Consider the following 14,173-nt stretch of genomic DNA (forward strand, 5'->3'; position numbering starts at 1 on the left):
ATCAACAGCAAAGTTTACCTTTTTGAGTGCACTGAAAAAGAGGTTTTAGTTATTGTAGGAGCACTTCAGCAAACTGTATAATGCAATGAGAAATGTGTTAATATACACAAAACAAGGACACGTATCATTTATTACAGTTTATATCTTAACATGTACATACTGTCTCTTGTATAGTCTCAGCAGGCTTTTGGTTTTCTCCCTCCCATGCTTTGGAAGAGATTAAATGTAGTGTGGCAACGATGTACCCATGAAATAGGCTTCATAATCTTTGAAAGAAATTTTAAAAAGCCCATGGTTCAAGAGTTGAATCATTTCTCAACAAACTTCAGAATAACACCACTCTCAGCAGATCTTCAGGAGTCTTTCAGCAGATGTCCTGAATTCCTTGCAAAAGGAATGAACTTAAGTCTTTTAAATTGCTATTTTAAATCAAGCGTTCTGTAATTTTGCAGACATTTGCATCGTCTTATCACATTTGCGTGGTGATGAACATGACTGCCAAAACTGCTCATTAAAACGGTTGATTATTTTAAAGAGGTGATGCAACTCAGAGCAACATCATCGTGTGGTCAGCTTCAGAACAGGTGGAGAGCGCCCTCTGCTGGCACCAGCACGCGTAAATGCACCTCTTGACTTTGCTTCATTTAAATACAATGAACTGTATCCCTTTAATAATCCTTTATGCTGATCTGCAGTATGTAATACCCAGAAGAAGAAGTCATTCAAAACAGTCAGAAGAACAGAGCAAACTTTTTAACAGGTTTATTGACATGTGTATAGCGATTGTCTGTGCACCGGACAATTACAGAAGAATATGATATAAAATAATACAAAACAGCTGTACATAACACAGATGTATTTAAAGGAATGCATTATTAAGTGTGAGGTTTTTACGCGGTATAATACGTGTCAGCTACTCACTCACCTATAATAGGATGAGTTCATAAAGTTCAGAGGTTGAGGTTTTGCCACCTGGAATGAAGGTCAACCGATACATGTAGTATAAAACAAAGTTAAGGAAGAGCTAATGATGTTACTGGTGGTATTAAACAATCCTATGCCACGCTAAAATACTGTAGGCTATCTAAAAAATGCTCTGATATTAAAATCTAAAAGTAAGGGGAAAGGAAATTGCATATGGACATCTATGACCCAAAGAGGGTTCAAATGAAGAATAAAACAAGAGGAAGAGTAAAGATTAACTTAATTAAATGTGTCAGGTCATAAACTAGAAGCCAATCAGGGTGCTGCAACGACTCTTCCATCCACATGCCAATGCCGTTACATTTATTGTTTTATATATTATATTCAAAAGCAGGATTCACTGGATTTGGCGTGCTTAGTAAAGGGCAGTTGATCGAGATGTTTTCATAGCCTATTTTACTAGACCTCTTTTATTAAGACCCGTATGTGATCTATCCTACTGTATGCCCTCTAACATTTGGCCTTTACATGAGATGATTAATCTGACATTTAATATGTTTTTTTTTGTTTTATTTCACTGTAAGTGTCTTCTACCAGGCTTCCTTCAGTCCTTGTCAGCTGTGAATCTGAAATCACTAATCCTGAGCTACAGTAATTATCAACACCACGTCAACTCACCGCACTGTATGGAGTTTAAATCTTGTATTTAGACTTCAAAAGGAAAATACAGTATTTTGAAAACGAGCAGGCTGACTTTCAATAGCTTGAAATGTTCCATGATCAGTCTAAATACAAAATGAAAACAAGTGTTGACGCGGTGAACTGGTTTGGTGGACAGTATTAGCATAGTAGTACAAAGTGGGATTTGATAGGTCTCATTCACAAAAGTCACAACTCTATCAAGTATCAGGATTTTTTTTTTAATCTCACTCTCTCTGTTTTTTCTTTTGGAGAGGTCTTCCAAAACAACAAAAAAAACTGAAACGCTGCAGTTTTAACAGCCGAGAACTCGGAAGACATCTTGGTCTGCGACAAACGCTCTGAGCATGAATAACTGGTTGGCAATCAACCGTGCAAAGTTTTTGAGTAAGTGTGTGTGTAGTGTACATACTGTATGTGTACGTTCAGCACATGCAAGCTAGACACAATTTCCACGTGAGTGTGTATTATCAATTATACGTCTTGCACACTTGAGGATATTATTGAAAGTATTTGACTTTTCGAGCTAGTTCACCAAGCTACACCATAATATTCAGTTACAAAAATAGTATCACAATATAGACCATTCAATATGAGCACCAGGGAAGGCTAAATATAGCCTGAGTATTTGGCTACATTCATTGTCTGAGCAATGTCTTATGGTAGCAGTGTGTTAAGTGTGTGTTTGTTGGACACAGTGTTGGCAATGTTTTCTCACTCACAAGCTCTCCTAGATCTACCACACGAGAATATTAAGAAAACATACAGAACTTGCTTACACTGAGTAACAACATTTAACTAAAACCAATTATTAGTTAGAAAAATAGTTGTGTTTTTTTTTAAACACTGAACATCCAAAATAATTCCTCCCGCTTCCCTAAATAAATCCCTCCCCATTTCCTAACAAAATAGTTTTCTTTGAAACAAATAAACAAACAAAAGGTTATCTTTTGAGGTTATGCAAGGTCAAACCTTTTTGACACGCCGTCATACTAACAAGGACCCTGTTTAGCATAATTCAGTAACCAGAAGTGTGTTCAAATGAACAAAACAGCTGCGACATGTCCTTTCATGACGGCAGCTGCAGCCTAAACATGCTCATTTCTGTTTAGTCTGCTTATGAAATAAGTATTTAAATACATGTCAGGTGTTTAATCACTGATTCGGTTCTAGTGCTTTGGTTACATCACAAACAAACTTGGATCACTGGTCTAAGACCTAATTTGGAAAGAAAATAAATCATGACATTGAACACGCCTCTGGTTGAGCCCTTATCCTGGAAACCATATCAGCCATGTTTGAAGTGACCGCTAACACTTGGCTAAACATAGCACAACATCTAGCTTATCTATGGGAGTGCTATTATTGCTGTAGAGAGTTATGAAGTGGATTTTACCCGGTTTCATTCCCAGCCCTTGCTTATCCTTGGGTCTGCTTGATCATAAGATCTGGCCCTTGCAGATGAATTCTTTGTGATTCATACAGTACGTAGTGTTCCCTCTAGTGCTTTAGAGATAATCTGTCTGCGGGGTTTCATTCCAACCTAATACTAGACAGGGGGTCTCATTTATGTGGTATCTCTGCAAAGATTTCACACTAAAAAGGCATACATGAAAAGTGCATGTGATTTTACACAGTGTTCATACATTTACCTCCTTGAATCACTAGGAACTAGAAATGCTGAATAGAAGCACAAGCCTATGATCTCACTTTGTAATCTCCCACAACAATACAATAAGGAGTTCAGCTGTTGATTCAGGAAGTAAAACAGAGTATGCAAACTGAAATATGAAGAGACCTGATGTGAAATAAAGGAGAAGGTGGATTTTGCAGGAAATGAGGCCAGATAGCTTATAGTGTACGGTGATCAAAGAAAATAAGTCCTTGCGTGGCAGCACTTCATAACAATTAAAAGTAACATGTTTTAGAAATTCAAAAGGTACAATGTGTAATCCCCTGGCCGCATGCTCCAAACAAATAGGAGGCAGCTTTTCACCTCCTGCTCAGCCAGGCTGTTCTCCAAGCGATTCTGCTCCTTTGCTCTTTTCTAATCACATGCAAAATTAAGAGTATCTTTATAATAACCTCACGATTTAAGCTTTTAAGTCTTCCTGGATTAGGAGGGTGTTCTGCAACAATTAAATTGGGCAGGTTAAGGAATTTAATCTCCAGGAGAACAGCAGGGAGATGGACAGAGAAACCAAAAGGATTGGCAAGTATGTAACGCAAATTTCATCATTTATCAGAATCAGATCATTAATATCATATGCAGCCGCATCGATTGACAGGCCCTCAGGGCAGGGCTATGTCTTCCTCCTCTGAGACTGAACTGGACGCTACTGTGACTCACTATCACCTCTCAATGGCAAGAAGCCTTGGCTCGTTACAACACAGAACGAGCCAAGGCTAGCTGTTTAACGTGCCAACATCAGTGGATATCTCTATAACGCAAAATCAAAATCTTACACATTGTACCTTTAAGAAGGGGTCAGATATGGCAGGCTGAGAAGTGCAAGATGCGGTGTTTAAACAGGTTAAGGACACACATCTCGCAGACGTGCTAGACGTGCTAGACGTGCAGGTCAAGTGAGTGAAAATAATGGTTTGAAAAGGGTCAAGCAGCATCGTTTAAACTCCTGTGTCTATACAGTTTACTTTTGAGAACCCTCTCCTGTTGAAGGTTGGGTAATCAGTGAAATCAGCTAGCGTAGTGTTTGGCTGGAATGAAAAACAACAGACTCCTCCGTGATGGAGGACTGGGCACCATGTAGAGTTTACAGTAAATACTGTCCATATAACAGTATTGATTATTTGGTCATGTTTTTTTTGTTTATACTCCAGACCATATACCAATCAACCAGCATCGAAGGATAAACAAAGGAAATTATTATTCAGCCTTGGGCTGCACTCAGTAACAACGTTGGACAGTGTTTGTTATGCACATAGAATGTGTGGCCTGAGTGCAAAACACACATGCTTTTATAATGTGAAAATGACGGGCACTCCTAATCTTTACTGAACACTGATCAACGTTTGCAACATGAATGAAGCTCGGGCATGTCTTTTTGTTCCTGTGATAGTGGTTGCTGGGGAGTGGCGGCTAATCAATGGGGCCCTGGAAGATGAGCCGCGTCCAGCCGGGGGAGCTGAGGGCAGTGGAGCAGAAGGGGCAGATGGGTCTGAAGGCATGCGTCCCGTGGGGAAGCGGGGTCTCGGCCCAGTACCTGCATGTCCTCTCTGAGGAGACGTGGCCGCACGGCACAAAACCGTGAGTGGGAGCTCCAGCGTCCACGTACACAGCAGGCTCACAGCCCAGCCACAGGGGCACGTAAGGACCCACACTCCTGCACAGGGGACATTCTCGGCGGACTGTGGAACCTTCGCCCTCTCCCGGCTCCTCCACTCCCTCAGATCTCTGGCCCCAGTCGTGACGTCCATGGACATGGCCGCAAGCGAGGTAGACCCATGGCTGACGCTCTTCAAGGCTGAAGTAACACAGCAAGAGATTGTTAACTTTGTATGAACCTCCTGGTGCTTAAAATTCCTGAAGAGTTTCTGTTTTTAAACTACTGAACATAGCCACTGTAGAGGCAGTAACATATTCTATATAGGCAGGCTACTGGAGATAAAACAAGATTGAAAGAGACTGTGGGTCCCACCTGTGGCTGCGTGGCAGGCTGGGAAAGGCCAGTGTGCTAAGGCCAACAGGACACTGGGGCCGCGACGCATTAAGTTCCTGGCGAAGTGCTTCCAGGTGACGGAGGGTTGGAGAACGCATGAGCCCCTCACCTGTACGCCACAGCAGGGTGGCGCCACACAGGTCCACCAGGGAACCGTCACGCAGTGCGCTGCTCTCACCCTCCGCCTGCAGAGGTTGATACACAGACAGACACATGCTTACAATCCAAAACCAAAAATAAACCTCACGACCTTGATGTTGTGGCCGAAAAGCAACATGGACACGGTAACCGCACACAGGCAGTGACTCACCAGTTTTCCCCGGCTGGGCCCAGAGCGTGTCTCCCGCAGGGCATAGACATCGCCACAGACAGAGATCTCCCTCCACAGACCCTGCTTGGGGTCCTCTGGAAACCCCTCTGGGTGCATCACTAGCACCCCGTTGGTAGTCAGGCCGTCCATATGCCCATCAGGGTTTTTCCACTTTGTTGCTTTCTCCTGTGGTGGCACAGACACGACGTCATAAATCATCCACAATCAAATTAAACTGATTTACAATAGATATAAAAAGAATGCCGAATTGTCAAACCATTGCTTTATCTTTGTTTGCAAGGTTTATACGTTGTTTTTTTTTAATTACTTCAATACTGATTCCGAAAATACACCTTTTATTAGAAACCTTTGTTGGCTGGATCATCAGTCTACTCACCCCTAGGAAGATATTTTTGGAGGAGTCAAAGCCAGCTGCATAGATGCGTGCAGTGTAAGGTGGGTTGCGTTCACACACCACTCTGCAGGCAAAACGTGAGATGGTGCTGGGAGCAATGGAGGGGTCCTCCCCCTCCTTTCCCCCTCCGGAGGTGTCTGTCACCACAAAGTCAATGGGACTTTCTGTGGAGCGTCCAATCTGCAGGGTACAGCACAGAGACAGTCCGGGAAACTACCCATCAGAACAAATGCTTTTTGGAGTGATATTCAAATCTGCTATTGCTCCATATAACTACTCAATTATTAATATAATACTACAATTAATTTAACACTAGCTGCATGTAGGTTTTTGGATTTTCCCCAACCTAAAGAATTCTGTTTCCCACATGACTGTGGCTTTTATTGCCGTGTGAGATTTGGGTGATACGTCATGATTACATAAATATGTGATACTATTATAAGAGCAGAACTTTGTGTGTAAAAATAGACATTCTTGGAGATTTTCCACAAAGGTCTTTCTTCTTCTTTCTACTTTATGGTCCCAGTTCTGAACCAAAATAATCTACCTACTTTAGAAGTTCCTTTGAAGACATTATATAACAACATATTTCGGGAGGAAAAACAAATCTAGGATTATTTTTGCTGCAAAACCAGCCATTATCGAAGGAGGATGTATGAAGCGGTTGAACCCGTTTCCTCTTTGTTGTATTACCTGGAACATATCTGTGTTGTTGTCATGGCAGTACTCCACCACCACCGTCTGGTTACGGGACAGCGTGAAAGAGATGCTGTGCTGCCCTCTGCTGTGGACAGCCTGCGACAACAACGGCAAACAAGCAAGAGTTGTTGCACTCCTCTTCTGGAAAAAAACTTCTCATTGTCTTGACAGAACATACATTGAACTGAACCACAGCATTACTAAAAAAAACTCATAAGATGTGCCTACATAAATAACTGTAAAATAAAAGTTCCATACTTTAATTTTGCATGTGATTGCAGAATGTGACCAATGACCTAGTGGTGATTACACATTCAATTTATTTTAATTTTACTTCATCACCATGTGTCATTCACCCTACAGTCAAACATTCATATGCAGGCAGGCAGGCAGGCAGGCAGGCACGCACGCACACACACACACACACAAGCTTAGTCATCCTTCCTCTGGTTCATTTATAAAAACAGAACAGGGACTCACAGGAAGGAAACTAACATTAAACACTGATGCAACATACAGTGCAGTAACACACACACACACCTTGCTGTCTTGTGGTGTGTTGAGGATGTGCACAGCGCTGGGTTTGACGCCGTTGGCCTTGGCTCTTCGGTACAGAGCGAAGCGACTCTTTCTGCGCCCACGGTCTCCGCTTGGAAGAGAGCCATTGTAGCTAAAAGAAAAAGGCAGACAAAAAAAAGCACAGGATGAAAACATGAGCGCGGACACAAGCACATCACACACAGATTAATCTGGACTGGATCACAACTCTAAGACTCAGAGACGACAAGTTTGCACGTGTTCATTCTAGTTCCTCGAGCTTTATTGAGAAAGCCTAATGGTGGAGAAAACAGTTATCCCGCTGTTTGCACACTGTATTTGAGATCTGTCATCACTTGTGGGAAAGCTATAAATAAAATGCCACTGATGCTGCCAAGATGTCTGAGGAAATAACTGCAATTAGAGCGCAAGCTCGAATTATTTTGTGCTTCTCTACGGCTGTATTACCGCAGATTCTTTTGAAATGTATTAAAGCAACTGACTCGGGCCACTCGTGATTCATATTAAACTGCTGAACCTCAATGAAAAGGACAACTACCACTTGATCTCACTCTCATCGGCGTGTACTCGGGGCTCATGCTTACTGAATAGGAGCGCACTCTTCATCTATCTTTTTTAACAATAGCCTTTTCAGCAGGACAGAATCATTTTCACGACACCCTGAGTAAGTGCCCATTCAGGACTCTGAATACTACTTTGAAGGTTTGTGTTCATTAATAGAAACAGACATGATTTCAGATTCTTCTTATGAGAGTGGTACATAATGTTCTCTAGACCTTGAGTGTTTTATAAATCAATATCTTCTTGTTTTTTTTTTTTTTTAGAAAAGATCATTTTGTTTTACTGAAAATGAGCGTGGCGTGATCTTAAATCCAGTCTGGTGTTGGTGCTGACTAATTGTTTTTTAAGCCGGGTTAAACATTGTTTTCAGTTTGAGTTCATGCAGAAGTTTAGGCTTTTCACTAATCAGCAGGGCATGGTACTGATTAAAAACTATTCAGAGGATACCCAGCGGGCAAGAAGAATCTGTGGGGGACAGTAACTGTCTTTACTGGCCTTCAGATTTGATCAGATCAGAGGACATCTGGTCTGGCTTTCTGATCTGTCTCACAGTGGCCTCACAGCATGGGCTGAAGAGACCACTTCCTGCCTCCACTATGTTTGTACAATAAAGCTGAAACTATGATTGATTAATCAAGCAGTCCTTCATCAAAAATCCAATCAGACATTATGAAAAATCATTAAATGAAATACTTCATTAAATGAAAATGCCAAATATAGGCATTATCAATATAATCAATCGTTATACATTTTTCGATGATACTATATTGATATTTCAGCCCATCATATTGACGGTTAGCTCAATGCTAACATATAATGGGAATCGCAATTAACGTGCAAACGGACATTAGCATCGCGATCTAAAATATAATCTTAATATAAAGTACACATTTTGCTTCACATGCTTAATATCATGAGTGACAAACTGTGCAAATACTTAAAAGTACACACGTTTCCTGAGCTTTGTGTGAAATAAAAAAGAGCTGCTAACTTCACTGTCTCGGTCTGCTAACGTTACTCTGCTGCTTCAGTAACGTTAACGTTACTCCTCCACGACGAGCTAAAGCATCGCCAAAAACAGGGTCAATACTCACTCAAAATTTCCAGTGGCCTAAAAACACAGCTACCACTAGGTGGAGAAAGGGCAGCACAAAGCTGTGTCACTGAACAGTTATTAATATAATGTGATGTACATATTAGACTAGGTGGTACACAGCAATTAGTATTTTCAGCAAAAAAATTCAGTAGATTCAGTGAATTTGCATTTTTTTGTGCTTTTTATAAAGAAATGTTTTTACAACAACTTTTCATAGTTCTATAATTTTAATTTCCAGACTGAAAACGTGTGCTGCAGAATTGTGCTGTTTTTTGGCATCTGAGAACACTTTCTCACGGGTATATTGTATTCATAGTTGGACAGATATTGTGATCATTTTTTGTGCAATGTGTGATTGTCTAGCGATATATCGATATTGATACAGAATTGCTGTATTGTGATATTATTATTGTGAGCCATGTATCGTGTAACATGTATGGTATCTTATCGTGAGGTACCCTGCGATTCCCACCCCTAGCCAAATATCTGCAGGTCATGGCTTTTAAAACTCAAAAATGCCCTCTCATTTCTTCATTTTATATCGTTACAAATCGTTTTAACACAGCACTCTTGGCTCTAGAGACTTGTAGTAGGAGTATCTGATCATAAAACTATACAATTAACAGATTAATTGATAAAACAAAGTAGTGTACTAGCAGAATTGTTCATGTGGACTAGAGCTGAAACAACCAGTCCAATAATCAGCAAAAAGTTATCTGAAACCATATTTAATCATTTAAGTACATTTTTAAGCAAAAGAACAAAAATTGCATTGGTTTCAGCTTCTTAAATAAAAATATTTCCAAGTTTTCTTTGTCTTCTATGATAGCAAACTAAATGTCTTTGGGCTTTGGACTGTCGGTCAGACAGAACAAGAGATCTGAATATGTGAATTCGCTATTAACTCTCACTATCAATAAATTGTGCAAATAACTGGCAGATTAATCAATAACGAAAACAATTGTTAGTTGCAGGCCTATTCTTAACATTTGTATAGTTAGTTTTGCTATTATAAAACTGTGGTTTTGATAAAGCACAAGTGAGTTTATTTTGAGTGTGAAATTACATTGCGTCTCAATACACTTCACAAAAAGACACCTTTCACACTGTTGTAACAATGTGTCCTAGGTGCCTAAATAAAAAGAACACATATCGGCGAGGTGTAAGTATGGGAGATCAGCCAAACAATCTCTAAAGAAAGGTAAGAAATGTACAATTGCGTGGCCACTGCCAACATATGGCAATTTCACAAAAAGCAGTTAACATATGTTCATATCTTTTTTCCATTCCGTTTAATATCTCTTCAAAATCTGAACTGAAGCTCAACATACCACTTGTTAGTAGAGCTGCACAATTAATCGAAATATTACTGAAATTTCAGTATGGCCAAGTGCAATGACCAAATCACAGAATTTTATGATGAAGGTGAAACGTGTGACAAAGAAACACTGTAATAAAACATTTTTGTTTGGTACAAACTCCCTCAAATGTCATACCATGTTGATTTTAATATTTTTTTCAGTCAAAATAAAAACTGTGATGCAAAAATAATCATTCCCACTAATCATGAATCACATCGCAAATCATAAGATCTGTCCAAATAATTGCAGTGTGATTTCTTTACTATATCAAGCAGCTGTACGCAGCTGGGGTAAAACCTGTTCACAAATCTAACCACATGAGACACAAACCAAACAGGTGGCAGGGAATTAAAATAGACAGATCAACATTTCTGCCCCGAGTTGGAGCAAAAACAAATTGGGAAAAAAACAGTGGATTGCATTATACTTTTTTTATATTATCTTGACAACCCTTTTTTTTATTATTTCCACTGCTCATATTATTATTAAAAGTTGGTAAATTGGTTTTGGTTGTAAAATGTGTGTCTAAGGGTTTGTTGACATTATGAATATTTAATGAGCTATACTTCTGTGAGTCTCAGGACCATTATTCATTTCCTGTGGCTAACAACCCTATGGCCAGATCAGGCCAGGCAGTCAGCAGGATGTTGGCAACAGGACCGGGTATGTTACCTGGAAAAGCCTTCAAAACAGGGCACATTCACTTGCAATATTTTCTAAATGCGAAGTCCAATCACAGAAAATGACTGAGTGCTACCCGCCACCTTCATGGCCCTGCCTGGTAGTTGAAACTGGACCCTGGCTGATAAGAGAAGCACTGGGTCAGAAAAAGAAGACACATGGCAAAAGATGTGAAATGGGGACGTGGATAAGAGGGCACGGGAGAAAAAACATCAGCTTGTGGAAAGAGAAAAGGTTGACAGTGACAGAGACAGAAATTAAGTAAGAAGTTATCATGAGTATTAGAGACAGAAAATAAAAGCTAAATGAATCAAATGAAGAAAAGGGCAGGGTGCAGGGAGGCAAGAGGGAGAGAGGAGGCTGAGACCAGGCTAGGCAGAGGGTCCAGGGTAAAGGCCAGTGACAGAGCAGCTCCACAAAGTATGATTTGCCTTGGCATTGCTGGCCTGCCTCATGCATGTGCGTACATCTAAAGCACAATATGAAATATTCACTCCTTCTGCCCCTCGAGACACGGTTTATTTTTGTTGAGGGCAAGCCACCAAGGAGGCCTGCTGTGGTGAATGTCAGCACTCAGCAAAACACTGGGCTGCTGGCAGGGAAGGAAATGGACAGAGGCGGTGTAAAATAAAGGCGTGGGAGAGATAAATACAGAGGACGAGAGGGGGGTTTGCACAGTGATGGGAGTGGGTTATGAGTGAGTTGAGCTTTGCCGGGCTGTTGGACAGTGCAGCGCTGTACATGATGTCCAGTCTAACTAAGGCAATGAGCGAAGGCAGGCAGATCACATGGCCCTCAGTGAAGCAGGCATCGACCACACGGGGCATGTGATCATCAAGGCTGACAGATGCAAAGTTAAACAGGCCAGGAAAATTTGACATCTGACAGGTAGCAGTAGAAAGTACAGCCTGTTCTGACACCGGGTATCTGCTGTGAAAACTAACCTGCGGTACGTTTGGGGAGGGATAATCTGGTCACGGGCCTGAATCATATAAAGTCCCTCTTATCTGGGTAAGTTATCACCTACACTACAGTTTTTAATAATGTGAATATTGACATGAATAGAATATCTCCTACCACTGTAAACAGATTCAGACATTTTTAACACACTGAAGATGGTATTTCAGTTAAAGCGATATGTTTTTGGCGCATCAATCAGCCCCTGTTCAAAACCACAGAGAGGATAACTATAATAGCCTGGAAGCCTGTGGCAGATCAAGATCAATGTAAACCTCAATCACTACAGTTTTAAAGTGACCTAATGCATTTTTAAACCTCAATGAAGCACATTAAGTGTTGTGGCGCACACTGCAGAGCTCGCTTGTGTTTAAGTGACACGGCCAAAACCTCGCAATAGACATTAAAAGATCACTTCCTTATTCTGGTCTGAGGCCGTAAAGGACTGCTCTGTTCAAACAGCCAGATGAAGAGGATGACGACTAATCAGTATTCTGATGCAGGCGGGTTACAGCCTCCTCACTCCATGTTCAGCCGGAGGGGAAGAGATAGGCCATTAGGTCAGTTATCTTTGTCATACACAGGAAGCTCTGCAGGGCAAGAGGGAGGCCTGTGTAAGCCTGGATATGACTCTGTGTGTGTGTGTGTGTGTGTGTGTGTGTGTGTGTGTGTGTGTGTGTGTGTGTGTGTGTGTGTTGTGGCATTTCTGGTCCCTGCAGACCCTGCAGAGTGTGGAGCTGCAGGGGTGGAAATGCTGTGGAAGCTGGTGGCCGTCATCAGCACATCCTGCCTACTGTGTGCTGGTGATGTAAAGGCGCTTTTCTCCTCCTCCTTCCTTGGCATGGGTGGTCATCTGGCTGCGACGTTTATTAATTAGTAATAAAAAGAGGCTTTATGACTAGGCTAAATAATATGAGCAAGACACATGTATTTTTTAGAAAATGATATCATCCTCAGCCCTACTTTTAGCATGCACAGATCCAGCATAGTATGACATCATTGGGATTTTCAGCCAGAGCAACCCAGCGCTGCCTCCCCACACTACAACCATTGATGAAAAATCGGCTACATCCGTAGTAGCCTTATGTGCTATGGCTACAGCAGATTTAGCCCCTTTTACACTCAAACGCACCATACATGATGCGGAAACAATGTGGCGACATAGTTTCAGAGAATATGCCTTTATTTGGAACATAAAGTTAGTTTGTAACATTACTACACACAGCCTGGTGGTAAACGACGGCAGTGTGCAATAAATGAAACATGAGCTCTTATGTGTCACGGATTTGGTGCCCGAAAACCGATAAAGAGGATGTCTTTATAAGAGCAGTGGATTAAACCTGAACTCACACGTCATCTGTTGGTTTATTGTGCTGATGGTACCGCTACATATTTAACGTTAATTTGCCGTCCTACGCAATATTACTATCCGTTTAGGTTTTAAGAGACTTACCCCAAAATGACCAATTCGCCGTATTTTACCGGGTCTTTAACGGGCACATCATCATCTCCGTCTTTTTTCGGTGAATTCATCAGACTGGACTGCTCCAGAAGAAAAAAAATCCAATGGCAATAGTGATGAGATAAAACAATGCTAACACACTCGAAACTGAAGGAAAGTGATATGGGTTGCAGTCTTATCAAAGTTTGGGTACAGTTGGACAAAGTTTTTCCAGACTTCTTGTTGTTTGTTTTATAGTTTTAATCCCGTGAAGGAGCATCTTTTCGCGGCTTTAATGCCAGTGTGTAGCTAGTTAGTATCGCAACATATCTGTTCAGTAGCATAAGATACAACAACGGCTAACGGCAGGGAGTGGGGCATACCATGTCTTCTAGGGGTGGTCTGTCAAAGCATATCTCAAAATAGTTGAGAAACTACATCTACAGTGAGAAATGCGTGCTTTCCGGGTTTGTTTACCACCACTAAATACTGTTCTAGCGATTACTAGGAAAACATATATTCATCATTCATTATGCAAATGCAGGTAAGCATGAACCCTCCTGTAGAACACGAAATGGATGCAGCCTTGACGAGACGCTGGCTCCCACTGATAGAATAAAACGAAGCATTTCGAAATCCAGAGGAAGTGACCACTTGCCCTGCATGTAGAGGCGTACTGGCACATTTAAAGTAAAAGACTAGGCCATTTGATGTTATGTGTGGAAATCATATAGCTCTAATCTCGTGGGTCATTATGGAGTCTGACGTAATGAGATGCTTCGGGGGGTGTG

At 41.2% G+C, this 14,173-nt stretch overlaps 1 protein-coding gene across 1 annotated transcript; it reads right to left on the minus strand.

Moving 5' to 3' along the window:
* Positions 1-747: 747 nt before the first annotated feature.
* LOC123977872 (E3 ubiquitin-protein ligase pellino homolog 2) lies at positions 748-13,734 on the minus strand. The gene is made up of 7 exons (XM_046060889.1): positions 13,395-13,734; positions 7,268-7,397; positions 6,722-6,823; positions 6,011-6,208; positions 5,614-5,799; positions 5,283-5,488; positions 748-5,108 (listed from the first exon to the last, which is right to left on the minus strand). The coding sequence occupies exons 1-7, from the start codon at positions 13,472-13,474 to the stop codon at positions 4,724-4,726; spliced, it is 1,287 nt and encodes a 428-aa protein (XP_045916845.1). The 5' UTR covers positions 13,475-13,734; the 3' UTR covers positions 748-4,723.
* Positions 13,735-14,173: the final 439 nt, after the last annotated feature.

The sequence above is a fragment of the Micropterus dolomieu genome, linkage group LG10, assembly GCF_021292245.1.
Source record: "Micropterus dolomieu isolate WLL.071019.BEF.003 ecotype Adirondacks linkage group LG10, ASM2129224v1, whole genome shotgun sequence".
NCBI lineage: Eukaryota > Metazoa > Chordata > Actinopteri > Centrarchiformes > Centrarchidae > Micropterus > Micropterus dolomieu.

Excerpts from the sequence above, each read along its gene's own strand:
- LOC123977872 (XM_046060889.1), bottom strand. The coding sequence starts at position 13,474 with ATGAATTCACCGAAAAAAGACGGAGATGATGATGTGCCCGTTAAAGAC. Across the intron at positions 6,209-6,721 it reads ACAACACAGATATGTTCCAG|ATTGGACGCTCCACAGAAAG; the intron begins GTAATACAACAA and ends TGTACCCTGCAG. Across the intron at positions 5,800-6,010 it reads CCAAAAATATCTTCCTAGGG|GAGAAAGCAACAAAGTGGAA; the intron begins GTGAGTAGACTG and ends GTGCCACCACAG.